General features: G+C 41.0%; 1 protein-coding gene and 1 pseudogene across 1 annotated transcript; one reads left to right on the top strand and one right to left on the bottom strand.

Moving 5' to 3' along the window:
* Positions 1–248: 248 nt before the first annotated feature.
* On the bottom strand, positions 249–11,351 carry LOC147441731 (uncharacterized; annotated as a pseudogene).
* On the top strand, positions 10,856–15,208 carry LOC147441730 (protein NDL1-like). Its single transcript, XM_086483269.1, has 11 exons — positions 10,856–11,499; positions 11,584–11,683; positions 11,779–11,876; positions 11,969–12,057; positions 12,131–12,191; positions 12,326–12,412; positions 12,512–12,589; positions 13,853–13,906; positions 13,981–14,036; positions 14,131–14,266; positions 14,633–15,208. Exons 1-11 carry the CDS (start codon positions 11,437–11,439, stop codon positions 14,879–14,881), a joined length of 1,071 nt encoding a protein of 356 aa, XP_086339395.1. The 5' UTR covers positions 10,856–11,436; the 3' UTR covers positions 14,882–15,208.
* The last annotated feature ends 994 nt before the right edge of the window (positions 15,209–16,202 follow it).

Here is a 16,202-nt window from a genome sequence, read left to right as displayed (position 1 = left end):
TTCTAGAGCTTTCCAGAAACTTCCAGATTCTTATGAAATCTTCTCCAAGCTTCTACAAACTTCTAGAATCTCCTTAATACTTTTAGAACCTTCTAAAATGTTCTAGATTCTTCTAGAGTCTTCTAATGATGATGCGAATGATGACACAGGCGATGATGTAGGTAACGACACAGGCGATGACATAAACGATGATGCAAGTGATGACATAAGCGACTTACTTTCAAGCATCCATGATATTACCCCCTCTTCTAGCAACGAGTTCCACGAGGAGCGGTGGTGTTCCTTGGCTGGGGCTTCCATGGATGATGTTGATGGAACTCTTGGACTTTGAGAGGTGCATGCTGAAGATTGCGTGTTGGTTCCTAGGTTTGTTCACTGACATCATATCCTTTCCAATGCACCAAATATTGTAACCTGTCACGTGAAACTCGAGAATCTAGGACTTTCTCAACCTCATATTTGTCATGTCCTTAAATCTCAACCGGAGGAGGTGGTTTAGGGCTCTTCCTGGGATGTTAGATGTGTGACAAGGTTCTAGGACAGAGACATGAAAGACCGGATGGATTTTCACGGATGAGGGCAATTGGAGTCGATAGGTAACTGGATTGACTTGATGGATAATCTTAAACGGGCCAAGCCTTCAGTAACCTAGATTTTGACAGGGACAAGATGAACGTAGATCATGCCGAAGGAGCCACACTTTATCCCCCTCTTTGTATTTTGGATGTTGCATGCGCTATAGATTTGCACTTTCCTTATACTTTGATTGAGCTTCTTTGATATGAATTGTAAGCTCTTTGTGAATTGCAAACAACTACCGTGCAAGATTAACAGCAGTTGGATTCTTAACCTGATGGTGCGTGTGGATATCCTTTCTAGGATGTTGACCATAATTAGCAAAGAATGGAGTGTGACGGGTGGAGGCATGAAAACTATTATTGTAGGAGAATTATGTTAGCGGTAGGAGCTCGATCCAATTATCATATTGTACAACGGAGATACTGTTCCAAAACTTGATTCACTCTCTCTGTTTTTCCATCACTTTGTGGGTGATTGGCTGAGGTGAGGTTTGATTTGTACTCCGAGTAGCTTGAATAAGCTTTTCCAGAAGCTAGATATGAATTGTGGGCCTCAATCAAAAACTATGTCGTCCGATAATCCGTGATAATGATAGATGTGTTGTAGAAAGAGTTTGGCCGTACCTTCTCCTATGATGGTTTTAGTGGTTGGAATGAAGTTTTAGTCAAATCCTTGTGACAAGGATAGCTTTACAATGAAATCCATGGAGATGGATGACCATGGCTTCTTGCTTGGAATGGGCAAGGGATGGAGTAACCCATGAGGACGATGACGAGGGGCCTTTGATCTTTTGCAAGTGTCACAAGTGCCTCCTTGACAAGCTTCCACATTTGAGGCCCCCAAAAGTCATGGGATAGAAGCTCAATTGTCTTATTAACCCCAAAATGCCCTGTTTGATGGAAGATCATGCCTCTGCTAAAGTACCTCCAAGCGTGTTGGTCCTGGAAAAATATAGAGAAGACCCAAATTAGTCCATCAATTTCTTGAAATTCCTCACTAACCTCTTCTCCTTGTAGTTGTTGTTTAATATGCTGGGCAAGTGAGTCCTTGGCAATGTGCTTCTTCACCTTAGAAAGAAAAGTAGAATCTTCAGGAGCTTGGCTTATGGTGGTGTTTAGCTTAAGCTGTTCAAGTTTCAAAATCAGTGTCTCTTGTTGATCAAATGCTTCGTCGCCTTCTCTAGGTGCAAGGTATGATCTTCTTGATAAGGCATCTGGCTTACCTTCTTGACGGCCACGCCTATAAGAGATAAGAAAATCAAACCTTGATAGGATACCACTCCACCTAGCTTGGCAATGATTCAAGACGCGAGATGCCATGAAGTATTCCAAATTCTTGTGAGATGTGTAGACAATGATCTTTATGAGGAGCTCCTTCAAGTAGGTGATGCCAGGCTTTAAAGGAGTCGATGATTGCTAAGAGCTCTTTGTCATGGATTTCATAATCAATTTCTGCAGAGCTGGGAACTTGTGGGAATGAAAAGCCACTGGATGTACTCAACCATCCTCATCTACTTGGGATAGAATAGCACCAAGGGCAAAATATGAAGCATATGTTTCTAGGATGAAAGGCTTTGTAGGATCTCCATGAATTAGTCATTGGGTACGGTCGTGAAAGCTTGCTTGAGAGTTTGAAAAGATTCTGCGGCCTTTGAATCCCAAAGAAACTTATTATGGCATGTCACCTCGTGAGTGTTGTAACCACCTTGGAGTGTCCCTGGATAAAGGTACGATTGAAATTTGCAAATCCGAGGAAACATTGGACATCTCTTACCGAGGTAAATGTCTCCCAATCAAGGATGGTTTGAACTTTCTTTGGATCCATGGAGATTCCCTTTTTAGAGATAACATAGCCAAGAAATTCCACCTTAGATTGATGAAAATAACAGTTCTCCAACTTTGCATATAGCCCCGATGCACGAAGCTTTTCAAGCACTAACCGTACATGGTGCTCATGCTCTTCTTGATACTTGGAAAATATCAAGATATCATCCAAGTATATTACCACAAAATAATCCAAATACTCTTGAAAGATGTCGTCAAATGTTGAAAAACTGTTGGGGCATTTGTGAGACCAAATGGCACGATGGTATATTCAAAGTGGCCATACCTTGTGCGAAAGGCTGTTTTCCATTCATCACCTTTTTTGATACTGACTAGGTTGTAAGCACCACAAAGGTCTATTTTTATGAATATTCTTGCCTTGTCGAGGCACTCAAGAAGCTCTGGGATCAAGGGAAGGAGATAGAGATTCTTGACGGTGATCTTGTTCACGCCCCTATAATCCATGCACATCCGAAGAGTTCAGTCCTCCTTTTTTACAAAAAGTATTCGAGCTCCTGCTGGGTACTTTGAATGCCGTATGAACCCCTTAGCAAGATTCCCATCAATATTTTTTTGTAATTCTGCCAATTTATCTTGACATAGCGCGTCTCGAGCTAGCAGGGAGCGAGAGAAGAGGCTCTCACAATGTACAAGATCTTAGGACTTGATTATAAAGATTACAAGACTTGATACTTGATATAGAAACTTAATCTTGGTTACAAGGCTTAATACTTTATTAAGAGATCTTGATACAAGACTTGGATTACATGACTCGAGTACAAGGAAAAGCTTGATTGCAAGGACAAGACTTGAACATAAGAACTAGAAGAGGGATTTACTCATCGGAGCCTCACAACTGGTGTTGGCAAGATTGAGGGGCATGTAGCCCAAGACCCCTATTTATACTAGTGCTTGAGGAGGTTAGAACTTTCTAGGTTCTTCTTAAGGAGGTTAGAATCTTCTAGAACCTTCTTGATCCTTCTAGTTCTTCTAAAACATTCTAGATCCTTCTTCAACTCTAGAGCTTTCTCGAAACTTCTAGATTCTTTCAAAATCTTCTCCAAGCTTCTAGAATCTCCTTGATACTTTTAGAACCTTCTAGAATCTTCTAGATCCTTTTAGATTCTTCTAGAGTCTTCTAGTGACGATGCAAGCAATGACATAGACGATGATGCAGGTGATGACACAAGCGATGACATCAACGATGATGCAGGTGATGTCATAATTGACTGACTCTCAAGCATCCATGACATTACCCCCTCCTCTAGCGACGAGTTCCACGAGGAGCGGTGGTGTTCCTTGACTGGGGATTCCATGGATGCTGTTGATGGTACTCATGAAGTTTGGAACAATGAGAAGACTCTATTACTAAAACATGGAAGATTGCATAAATCCGGATAGATTGTGGAAACTGGAGATGATATGTGATTGGTTCACTTGGCCAACTATCTTGAATGGTCCAAGTGTTTGATAATCTAGCTTTTGCAAAGGGTGAGATGAATGTAGATCACGGTGGAGAAGCCACACTCGATCCTTAATCTTGTGGATGTTGCATTTGATGTTTTTCCATGCTAGCTTTATACCTTTGCTAAGCTCTTCTAATATTTATTGTCAATTCTTTGTGAATGCTTTGTAGATGTGTGGCTAAATCTGTGGCAATCCGATTCTTCACTTGATGATTCATGTGGACATCCATCATTCGGTGCTAATGATAGTTGATTGTGCATCAATTATACTGCTCTACAACATGATTCACCCCCTTTGTTTGTCCATCACTTTGTGGATGATTAGATAAGGAGAGGTTAATCTTTAAGTCTTGAATCTTGAACAAGTGTTTTCCAAAAGCTTGATAGTAACTCTGGTCCTTGATTTGAAACAATGTCACCTGGAAGTCCATGATAGCGGTAAATATCCTTTAAAAAAATCTTCCCCATTCCTTTCCCAATGAATGAAGAAGGGTGATAGCCTTGACGTAGCTTGCTAAGCTTGGTTTCAACAACTACTTCTCCAAAGCGTGTTGAGAGAAGTGCGCCAATGAGATTGAGAAGCACCATCCGAATAAAGCTTTGGTTGAATGAATATAAACAGCTCCGCTTGTTGGAAGAAGCCTCTAAAATTTGGTCCTATCCCATCATACTTTTCATGTAAGTTGTCCTCGTGCTCCTTCCTTTGTTGTGAACTAGCTGAAACCACGAGCATATTTTTGAACGTGTTGGCTTCTTGGATTGGTGATTGAGGCTCTTGCACTACTGGAATTGGAAAATGTGGTTTCTCTACTTGACCAAAACATGGGTGAATTTTGGCATATAGTGGCTTTATGGAGTTCTTGCTATGGGGGTTGAAGCTCTTGCACCACTAGACTTGACAAGCATGATTGCTCTTCTTTCTACTGTGCGTGTTATGAGGAAAGCCCTCTTCTAGTTCTTGTCTTATGTTCAAATCTTGTCCTTGCAATCAAGCCTTGTCTTGTACTTGAGTCATGTAATTCAAGTCTTGTATCAAGCTCTCGTAATAAAGTATTAGGTCTTGTAATCAAGATCAAGCTTATCATCAAGTCCCAAGTTCTTGTACATTGTGAGTGCCTCCTCTTGCTCTCTTCTAGCTATATACGCGCTCATAATAGTTTGGCAAGACTAAGGGGATTGTAGCCCAAGACCCCTATTTTTACTAGTGCTTGAGGAGGTTACTTGAGGAGGTTAGAACTTTCTAGGTTCTTCTTGAGGAGGTTAGAACCTTCTTGATCCTTCTAGTTCTTCTAGAACCTTCTAGATCCTTCTTCAACTTTCTAGAGCTTTCTAAAAACTTCTAGATTCTTTCAGAATCTTCTCCAATCTTCTTAAAAAACTTATAGAATCTCCTTGATACTTTTATAACCTTCTAGAATTTTCTAGATCGTTCTTCTAGAGTCTTCTAGTGATGATGCAAACGATGACATAGGTAATGACACAAGTGATGATGTAGGTGATGACATAGGCGATGACATCAGCAATGATGCATGCGATGACATCAGCAAGGCGACTGACTTTCAAGCATCCATGACATTGGGGTTGGCCTTTCTCAATATTTATGGGATTTTGTTTTCCAGATCCCTCAACCCCTTGGTTTTTAACTCATCCCTATCAATCTTCAATTTTCTTCTCCGACTCCTCCTCATCCTTCTTTGCGACCTCAAATACAACTTCTTGGTCTTTGGATTTTTTAGCTAGAGGTATGTTAAGGATATTAAAGGTTCTCTCATCTTGAAGTGGCATCACTTTAAAAATTTTGCCAAACTTGTACCTCAGCCTCCTTAGGATAATCATGTTTTTATCCATAAGGGTAACTCTATGGAGGTGAGCTGCACAGATGTATGCATCTTGGAGGAGTTCAATCAAGAAATCTTCATCATCCTCTTGCATGCAATTCAAGGCACTCCTTCTCCATCTCATATCTATTTTGAATTGCTCTTCAACGTATTACCAAAGTCTCCAAAAAGGAAGCCTAGAAATTGCGACACTTGATTTCATTTGGCGCTCTTCTAATCTCCCTTAAGCTGGTCCTCAGCTGGACACTCTTTGAGAAAACCTTCTTTTATTTGGAACAAACTTGATTGGGATTTTGGGACCACTTCCTTCCTTAAGTCATCTTTTGTACCCTTCTTAGGTGGTTGCTTTTCCATTGGAGGCTTCTTTGCTTGCTTTGAGCCCTCTCCTTGGTTTGGTTCGGCATGGCTCCTCTTAATTAATATCAACCTTTGGGACCTTACTATTAGTTTGCTTGGTCCGTGCAATTAATTCATTCACCCCTTGCAACCTTTGGGACCTTCCTATCAGTTTGCTTGGTCCTTGCCATTAATTCATTTCACCCCTTGCAACATCAGCCAAAGCATGAGTGAGAAGAAGCATCACCTATGGAAGAATACTTGTTTTCCATGTTCAAGTCAAAAGGTGGACACCATCCAAATATAGTGTAAAAATAATGTACTTGGAGAGCCTCTTAACCAAGCCAAATTTGAGTAAGGGCGTCCCCACAAGCAATAAAAAATTTGTTGAATTGAGGGTTGCCCCTTGCACAAAATTGGGCTACTTGGAGGGTTATTCAACAAAAGTAAAAGTGTGCAAGGATGACACCAACAAAAAAAATGTGTGTTGAACAAAGTGTGTCCCCTATGCATTAAAACAATGTACTTGGAGAGCCATTCATCATGCCTGAATTCGCGCAAGGATGAAACCATTGAGAAAAGCTTGAATGCAAATAACTAAATCTTACCTAACAAGCTGTGTTTACTTACTTCAGGCAAGGGCATCACCTTGAGATGATTATGAGAGGATTACACCCACCACCTTGAAAAACTCTAATTGAAATGGTGGCTAAATGAGCAAAGTTAATAAAAAAGTAGGCAAAAAGATAAAGGCCTTGAAAAAATTTGGCATCGATGGGTGAAAAATGATGAAGGGGTGGCTAGGAAAAATCAAAAGATGGTAGAAAAGCTAAATTCAAAAGTTCCCTCCTCTTTAAATAGGTGTGCACAAATACATGAGCATCGATTTGCGGGTGATTTGCATAGACACAAATTTCACGCAAAAACTAGTCGTTGGATTTTGGATTTGGTCATTTGACCTAGATTTTGAGGAGTATTATTGAGAGACTTTATAAAAACCAAGGCTCCTCTGGCATCATTTTGTTCTACTATGCATATTTTTTCCTCATGGCCCTACTTTACCATGTGAATTTGTTGTCAAAGTTTGCCTATGGGAAGAGTTTCATCATATACAAAAAAGATTGAAAAAACACCACATGGTAGAGAATTGCCAAAGAGGCTAAAAAAAAGAAAACCTTTTCCATGGACCTTTGGAAAGAGGACCTTTTTGAAGCTGACAAAAATCCAAAGGTAAGCCAAAAATTTGCAAGCATAATATCGGGAGAATATTGGCTGATGAAGCTTTGATTGCATATTGCTAATGTTGATTTCTTTAAATAGATTCATTGTTGACATTGATAAATTTTTGGGAAGAGGAAAGTAATCAAAGCCTTTAAATCTCAAGAGGGAATAGAGACTAGGACATTTCATTTGGAAGCTGAATAAGGAGACTATTGCCACCTACCATAGGAAGCTTTCTTTATCACCTAACCTCCTTATGCTTGAAATATTGGCTCTATCAAGGGTGTTTGGGTCGCATCCAGATTTATGGGATCCAAAAGTGTATACTATGACACTATGGCAGGCTATGTGCTTGCCTCTATTGGTGATATAGGTAGGCAATTGTAGGGTTACAGAAAGCAAGAATATTTGAAGTGGAGGGAAAGGACTGAAAAATAGGATGTTGGCTCAAGCAGCCAAAATTGGTCCTTGTAATACTCCCCACTTGCTTCCTGGTCTCTACCTTGTGGCAAGCCACACTAAAAACCTTTCACTTGTAGATGACCTATTGTATGCATCTTTCCTTTTTTGCTAACTGTTTCATATGGATGTAGCAATATCTAAATTCTATAGTAATTTTTTGGCTTCTTAGGATCTTGTTCTATGACACACTTATTTGTGAAACCACTAGAATACGCCAAGCAAGCTATTAGCTTTTGGTGCTCCTCCCCCATGCCTAGTGTGGGAAAGAGAATTCATTTAGCATTTATGAAAAAGTGATGAAGAAATTAGTAGAATCATAAGTAACAACTATTACATTGTAGTGCTTTAAGCTCCAAGCATTTATCATAGCTTTCTTGAATCTATTGAGATATAGATATTTCTTGAAGTTGGAGAAGTCATTCTTTCTCCAATGAGTTTTATCACAGTAATAGAAGACTTTATCCAAGGCTTTTCACACTTTCGCCTTATGATTTCTTGCTTTGCCATCAAGTCCATGGTCCTTCATAGCATTGTATAGGACCTTCCGTTGGTTGTACTGAACATTAGATGCACCCCTACCCAATTTCTCATGGAGTTCCAGGAAGGTCTTGGCCTTCACCCCACCAATAGAAGCCTTTCTGAAACATTGTTTTCACTAGAAGACCTCTTGGGGTCTTTCTAAATCACCACATTCTCCCATGAACTTCAATATTTGACCAAACCCTTTTGATACTTTTTATGGAAGTTTACTTGGCTGATAAAGGTTACAATTTCCATGCAAGCCCTATGTAAAGGTGCACAATCTTCTCAATGATTTTGCATAGTGCACATAGTGTGCATAAGTGACTTTTTGAGAGGGGAATATCCAGAATTTCTTAAACGTTTGAATCTTTAAAGTGTCTGTTAGGGGTATCATTCCAATTACCATGATTCAACTCCTTTGTTGCACCCACATAATAGATTTAAGGCCTTTTGGCATTGACACACTTTGACACATTGTACATACACTTTAGTTTCTTTAGATCCTTCCCCATGTACCATTGCACGTTGAACCTACCAAAACCCTCAGCAACAACTAACTCCTCCCCAACATGTTGGATCTTGATTCTGTTAGCGATTCTAGTTAGTGTGATGGAATGCCCAATTTAAAAGATTAAAATCCTCACAATAAATCCCAAAAGCACCCAACCACCAAATGTAATTCTCTGACTGGACATTGAAAATTTTAGGGTTTTTTTTGCTTCGTTGTCCTATGGTATCAAGAACTCTATTCATGAGGGTTATTGACATTCTCTAGAGTTTCATATTCTTCCAAACTTCACTTTATCTAACTTAATCACAAAAATGGCCTAGCCATTCATCTCATAATGCCGCAAATCATAGAATTGTATCATTTCTTGTCGTAAATTCCTTAAGTCAAAGAATAGGTTATTCAAACAATTGAAGGTGAACTCTTTCTTGTTACTGAGATATCTTCATGACACTGGAATTAATTCTAAGCCTTTTTCGTTGAAAAATTGATGGATTTGGTAGCAAGGGAGTCCTTCACTTTTGAGTGCTTCAAGATTCTATCCATGATCTTGAATAGATAACCTACCCTTCTGATTCCAACTTTTTCCATAGTCCCTTGAGCATCATCCTTGTCCAAGTCACCAGGTTCCCAACAAGAACATGTGGAGTCACTTATGCTCGACCTTTCATGTTTCCTTGTGAATATTTTGAATGAACCATGGACGTGAAAGTGAGCACAAACATAGAATTTAGCACTAGTTTCTCTAAGTAAAGAAAGAAATCTAAAGATACAAACTCGACAAATAGACCAATTTTACCTCACTCCTTTGATACTTCTGTTGCACCCTCCACCTCCTCGTTCGAGACTCTCTTTGCATGCACAAGTTTCTATGTTGCTAGAATGGAGGTTGGCTTGGACGAACAACATTGTGACTATTAAATTGCACATCAATTGATATATCATTTGTGATTTTTGCAATGTAGCACTTCATATTGTATATTGGGCTCCTTCAGAGGTTGATATTGTAATGATAATGCTACATCATGATCCCATGTTTCTATAGTTAGAGGTATCCTAATGGCCTTATACACTGGACCACCTAACTTAAACCCTGATTGTAAAAGGCAGTATGCAAATTGTGACCACAAGGTTAGCTTTTGGATGCTTAAGAGCTTTAGCTATGGATTCTTCTTCCATCTTTTTCTCTCCTTCATTTCTCATGGGCCATGGCTTGTGTGTGCCTATGGCTGCTTGCATAGTGCATATGTGAGCATGCTTGTTTCTTGAGACAATTACTAAAATACCCTCAAAATTTGTGAAATACCTTTGAAATATGAAAATTCCCCAAAGTACCCCTAATATTCTGTCGGATATCCCAAAAGTGCCCTTTGATTTTTCCAAAATTCCCAAAATAAATACCCTTTGTTATTCTCACAAAGACAATTTTCTTTGCAATTCTTCATATGTAGATTGGTTTTGTGAGGACTGAAAAAGCCTATTAACTATGAAAGTAGCGGAATTAAAGAAAGTACTTTTGTGAGCATAGCGGGTGAACTTAATTGAAACTAGCAACATATACACAACATTTAGTTAACATGGCATGAACAATACTTTTGCAAGAGAGAGCTTCTACTGGCACGATGAAAAGCCCTAGGGGGTTACGCTATTTTTCTGTTGAAGAAATTACCTCCTTGTTTCTCGGATACACCTCACCAATAAAAAGCCACCACCTCAACAAATACTTCCAGAAAATACTGAATTTTCGTTAGCAGAAATTAGCACTTGCACTCTCTGCGACTCGGCCCTAGGCTAATTGTCTTCTCGTCAATATGCCACCCCTCTGGCCCACGAGTCACGACTCGGCTCTAAAGCCGGGACGAGAGGTCAAAGACTGGAAGTGAGCTGGCAGGCGGCCTGCTGAGCTGGGAGAGAATGGAGCACGGGATTCGGGTGCTCCGAGTTCACGTGGCAAAGTCGGTGACCACGTGGCGTAAAGCAACTGGGCTGCGTCGGAATTGGGACGCCGGAGGCCCTGCAGCTTCACACCCGACTTCACGAATTCCCCTGCTTCTTTGCCCTTTTTGCTGCTCTGCCCCTGACAACCCATTCAATGCGCTGCTGGCTTGCAGCTTGCAAGGTCCCCCACCTCGACTCCTCTCGCGCAAGTCGCAACACGCACATACGCACACGCGCGTGACGTAAACAGAACATTGCCCATTTGATTTGCTTCCTCTACCTACGCTCTACGCACACACACACACGCGCGCTCTGCATTGCTCTGCTTTTTGTTGCGTGCTGTCAAAACTTGCGTTTCCCTCTTCGCTTTTCTGTAGCACATTCATCCCCCGCATCGATTCCCTTGTAAATTACTCATTCCTTCCTCTGCAATTTTCCCCATCCTCACTTCACCGCAGAAAGTATCTCCTTTTCTGCTCATAATTGATTCTTCGCATTGTTGTCCTGCCCCTTCCAGACCATGAATGCTGCTCCAGGCTTCCCAAAAATGGAAGCTTCCATGATCTCTCACGATCACAGGATGCCTACACCAAACTTGAACACCTTCGCCCTCTTGCTTCTCTAGTGCGCTCTCTGGGCTGGGTGATCCCAATGCCATTGCTTCCTATAAGCAGCTTATGAATGTGTCTTGCTCTCCTCTCTGTGGACCTTGTTGAAGCACACCTGCTTCAACAATTTGCGAGATGTGCGATTCACCCAGCGCTCGCATATGTGTTGATATTGAAACAATACCATGGGGAGGACAGGTATGTCTTAGAACTGAGAGCTTTAATTTGAGCCTAAAGTTTGGAAAGACACTAGCATGATGCTTTAACCCTTGTGTTAATCAGGAGCATGTGGTGAAAACTAGCTTTGGTTCTATTTCTGTGTATGTGTGCGGCGACCAGGAGAAACCAGCTCTGATAACTTACCCCGATGTAGCATTGAATTGTAAGCATCTCTTCTTTTATCCCTGTCTTGAGGACATGCAATGGAGAGCTTATTGGGTCACATTTTGGTTGTTTACGTTGGATGTGGGCAAGCAGACATGTCGTGTTTCCAAGGGTTGCTCTTCTGTCCTGAAGCAGCATCTCTTCTTCTCCACAACTTCTGCATTTACCACATTGATGCCCCTGGTCATGAGGTATGTAGCAGTCTTTTCACCTCCCTGAAGGGAGTAATTCCAGACTTTATTGAGGCTTGCTTAATTATATTGACCATTTTTCATCCTTGTAGCTTGGTGCCGCTGCCATATCACGGGATGAGCCTGCTTTACATGTTGAGGATTTAGCTGATCAAGTTGCAGAAGTTTTAGAGTATTTCAGGTTGGTTTTCAAGAGCTAATTCTGCGTATCTTCCTTTCATTTTTCTTTCTCTAGCTAATCACGATGGTATCAGGCTGCAGGAAGTCATGTGCATGGGGGTGATGGCAGGAGCTTACATATTAACAGTCTTTGCGGTATGTATTGTGATGCGTACATTCTGAGTCCTTAGTTTCATTAATTTGGAGGTTTCTTCTTGTATAATATAATGCAGTTCTTCAACTGAAGAGAATGTTGTGCCAATTGTCACTTGTTTTTGTTTGTGCGGCAGCTTAAACATCCTGATCGCATTCTTGGCTTGATTCTGGTATCGCCTCTTTGTCGAGCCCCAAGCTGGTCAGAGTGGTTGTACAACAAGGTTGGGTTTGTAACTTATTTGATACCACGACACACATGTGAAGCTGGCAACATGTGAAACTAAGTTAGTTTGTAAATTTTGTTGTGATTATTCCTGCAGTTGATGGTCAATGTTCTCTACTTCTATGGCATGTGCAATCTTGTCAAAGACTTGTTGTTGCAGAGATATTTCAGCCAGGTATATTCAATCATTATGTTCTTCTTTTCATTGATATGAGTCGCGTAGTGGATTCCTTTGACACATAGTTGTCCTAACAAATGAAAGTTGAAGGGTTTTTACTTGCCCCAAAGGTTGCAACTCCCAAACTTCCTGAGGTTGTATGTGTATATGTGGGGTCGATGAGCTGAAATGGAGTGAATTAAATTACCTCTGATGTTAGGAATAATTGATTTGCATCATGATATTTCGGTCTTCTTACTCATTATTTCTTTTTGTTACTATGGATACTGATTTACATTCTTCATGCGAAGGGGCAAATCCTTAGAAGCAGAACTTGTTGAGTAAATTCTGCCCAATTTCTTACCTACACTGCCTCCTGTACGTGTATGCCCTGGAAATGATGAGAGGATCTCTCATTGTCATGGTAGTAGGTATACACCCAGTTTATACACAGCTAGGGCTCTTTTCGTGTCTTATCAGCTCCAGTACATTGTCAGGATATCTGATTCAGAAACCGTTTGTAGATTTAGAATCGTGGGCTTGAGTAGATGAAAATGTGCATGCTTCTGCTACTGCATTTTGGCTTGCTTGAAGAAGGGCAAGGCTACCAGTATGCTTCTCACTTCTGTGCTGAGACCTATCAATATCCATCCCATAAAGTTCCAATTTGTCAGCAGACAAATTGTCCGGTGACAAGTAGGCAAACCAAAACAGTCAATTGCAACAGTTTCAATAGCCAATAAGGAAGTCTACTGCATCTTAACAGTTTCGGATACACTTCTGTCTCATGTCTGCATTTTATTATGATTACCTGTTTCAAAGCATCATGCCATGCAAAATTTAAATTGGTGTCATGCTGTTACTCCCCTAGACATCAGGATTGGCGCTTGAGCAGGGTCCAGCCAGTGTGAACCGGCCCTGCGCATTTATACGCCCTTAGTTGAAGGGAGGTTAAGACACACACACACACACACAGGGCTGGTTCATGCTGGCTGGAAACTGCTCAGGCGCACATCCCGACGTCTCTATATGCAGGGCCAGTTCACGCTAGGGATGTAGCACATGCCTATCAAAGCAGCCATGTAGACACTGTTTCTCTCCTATGGTTTAATTTTGCTTTTCTAATGAAGGCAGCCTCATATTTTGTGGTTCAAAGTGTGATCAGCATGTTCATGCTGGCATCCATTGATTGCATGATAGCTGAGAGTTAGCGTTGTTGCTCTGCTTGATATAATTGTTTTAGAAGCTCATTGAAATGTTGAAAGTTCTTTGTTTCTGAAGGAATTGCGAGTTGGACCTGGTTATGAGTCGGATATCGTTCAGGCCTGTAGAAGGGTGAGTGATGCTTGATATAGAGTCCATGGAGTTGTGTTGAGCTTGTTAAATGACTTAGTCTCTCTTGTCTGTAGTTGTTGGACGAAAGGCAGAGTGTGAATGTGATGCGATTTCTGCAAGCCATTGACCAGTAAGAGCTATTGAATGCACAATGTGTTGCTTGCCGGACCGCGCTTTCTGTTCTTTTTCAAGTAACATATTTTTTTAATGTGATAAAAATGCAGGAGAGTAGACCTCAGTGAAGGATTGAAAAAGTTGAAGTGTCGTACCTTGATCTTCGCAGGCGAGCACTCCTCTTTTCATAAGGAGGCTCTGTATTTTGCCAACCAGATGGACCGGCGCTTCATGGCACTTGTTGAGGTAACTCTGAAGCTCTGTTCGGGCATATAAGGAGTCCTTTTCTCTTCAGCGGTAGATTAAGAAAATGCGTTTCACCAAGTAGTGCATGAAACGTCCGAAAGCTAACCATTGAGAAGAGGCAATCATCTTAATGGGTTTTTGTTATTTAACAGAGATTTACACATGAAACAACAATTCTTCCTTTTGAATGCCACGAGTTATCATGAAAAGAAAATCCATAGCTGTAGGCCATGTATCCCATCCTATCGAGCTGGCTCACTGCTTCCTTCATCAATGTAGCTAGTAGCATCACCCCCATCATAGTGTTGTGAGAAATGGAAGAAAAAGAGGTTTAGACCCATTTATTAAGTATGTGTTTATGTGCAGGTCCAAGGATGCGGGTCGTTGGTAACAGAAGAGCAACCACACTCGATGTTGGTGCCGTTGGAATATTTCTTAAGGGCCTTTGGTTTCTACAGGCGAGTCACGCAACATCACCAAATGGCTGGATATTACTCGCACTCTCCCACCAGTCCCCTCAGCCCTCCATGCATTGCCCCTGAGCTCTTGTCGCCGGAGAGCTTGGGCTTAAAGCTAAAACCAATCAGAACAAGAGTGCGATCTGAGGAGGTGTGACATATCATGTTATTGGAGGATTCCGGAAGCTTTAGGAAACATGCAGCTGCAGTTGGGCATATGTATGTATGCACCTTCCTGTTCACCTTCGGATCTTTTTTTGTATGCCCTTTCTTGTGTTGTAGAGTGCTGTAAATGTGCCTCCAGATTTTTTGGTCATAGATAGCAGTGATGCAGCTTATAGGAAGATTGTTGTAGAAAAGCCCATGGATAAAAACCGATCTGTACAGGAGTCCCTCCCCCCCACCCCAATTCTTTTACATTCAGACGGGATACCGCAAGATCTCACTAATAAATGAGGAGCATGTACAACACCATTTTGTTGTAGTTTATTCTCATTTTTCTCCTCATGCGCCATTGGTATGCGCTTTTTGGAGCCATGTTTGTTGCAACTCAATAGAAAATTTGTTAACATACCTCCTCTCTCTCTCTCTCTCTCTCTCTCTCTCTCTCTCTCTCTTTCAAGATCATACGATTTGAACTTCCAACCATATAGACCTTCGAAGAGAAGTGAGGAAGAGAAACACACACATGAATCATTATATCTCTTCAACATTGCCCACTCTCAACAATTTGCCGACCTTGACCATCTCGGGCATGTCTCTCTGTACAAGGCAATTCTAGGTGGTCTCCATATTATCAATGCCAAATAGTGATAGTGGAATGCCACGTTTGGCCCTCGCTTTAGGCTATGGTCATGCAAGGCTTAGTTAACAGTTATAGATAACTATGCCAACTATGCCTAGACAGAGCATTAAATGAATAAGTAAGTCTGTTGCATGGTCACACAAGGCTTAGTTATTCATTCAACCTCCGAACTATGCCTTGAATCTCAGAAGTCACAAAGGGTAGGTGTAGCTGTTCATTTAATGCTCTTTTTTGCGAGGGACAAAGAATGAGGCTTAGTTATCAATTCAAATAACAAAATAATATTTAGTTTCTGAGATGGAAATCGTTGGTGCATCAAAAGTTGGTTAGTGTTATGAAGAGTGCTATGTAGTGCTAAAGGTGCCAAGAGGTGAAGGTTGGAGTGGAAAAGCAAATGTGGAAGCCTTGGGTAGGTAAGTGATAGCTGAAATGTGTGCATGATGTGGTTTCATAGGCCATAAGGGTTTCAAAGTGGGCCAATTGGGATTGTAGGTCAAGGTGTCTAAAATTTTGCATACCTCTAGCCTGCTCATTTAGAGCCCTTTCCTCAAGTACATAATATACATTTGTATCAGTAATAGGTTGATTTGTAACATTTTCGAAAACCCACATAAGGTGTACATTTGCCTCATTGGAATTTACATTCGGACTTCCACCACTGAAAATAGTTAAC

Source organism: Adiantum capillus-veneris, chromosome 15 (assembly GCF_014529385.1).
Source record: "Adiantum capillus-veneris isolate H3 chromosome 15, ASM1452938v2, whole genome shotgun sequence".
In the NCBI taxonomy this organism is placed as follows: Eukaryota; Viridiplantae; Streptophyta; class Polypodiopsida; order Polypodiales; family Pteridaceae; genus Adiantum; species Adiantum capillus-veneris.
The sequence above is the reverse complement of the archived record's forward strand: the minus strand, read 5'-3'. Positions and strand labels throughout refer to the sequence as shown.

Coding starts and splice junctions, on each gene's coding strand:
- LOC147441730 (XM_086483269.1), top strand. CDS start 11,437: ATGTGCGATTCACCCAGCGCTCGCATATGTGTTGATATTGAAACAATA. Junction 11,877..11,968: donor TTGATGCCCCTGGTCATGAG/GTATGTAGCAGT, acceptor TCATCCTTGTAG/CTTGGTGCCGCTGCCATATC. Junction 12,058..12,130: donor GAAGTTTTAGAGTATTTCAG/GTTGGTTTTCAA, acceptor CGATGGTATCAG/GCTGCAGGAAGTCATGTGCA.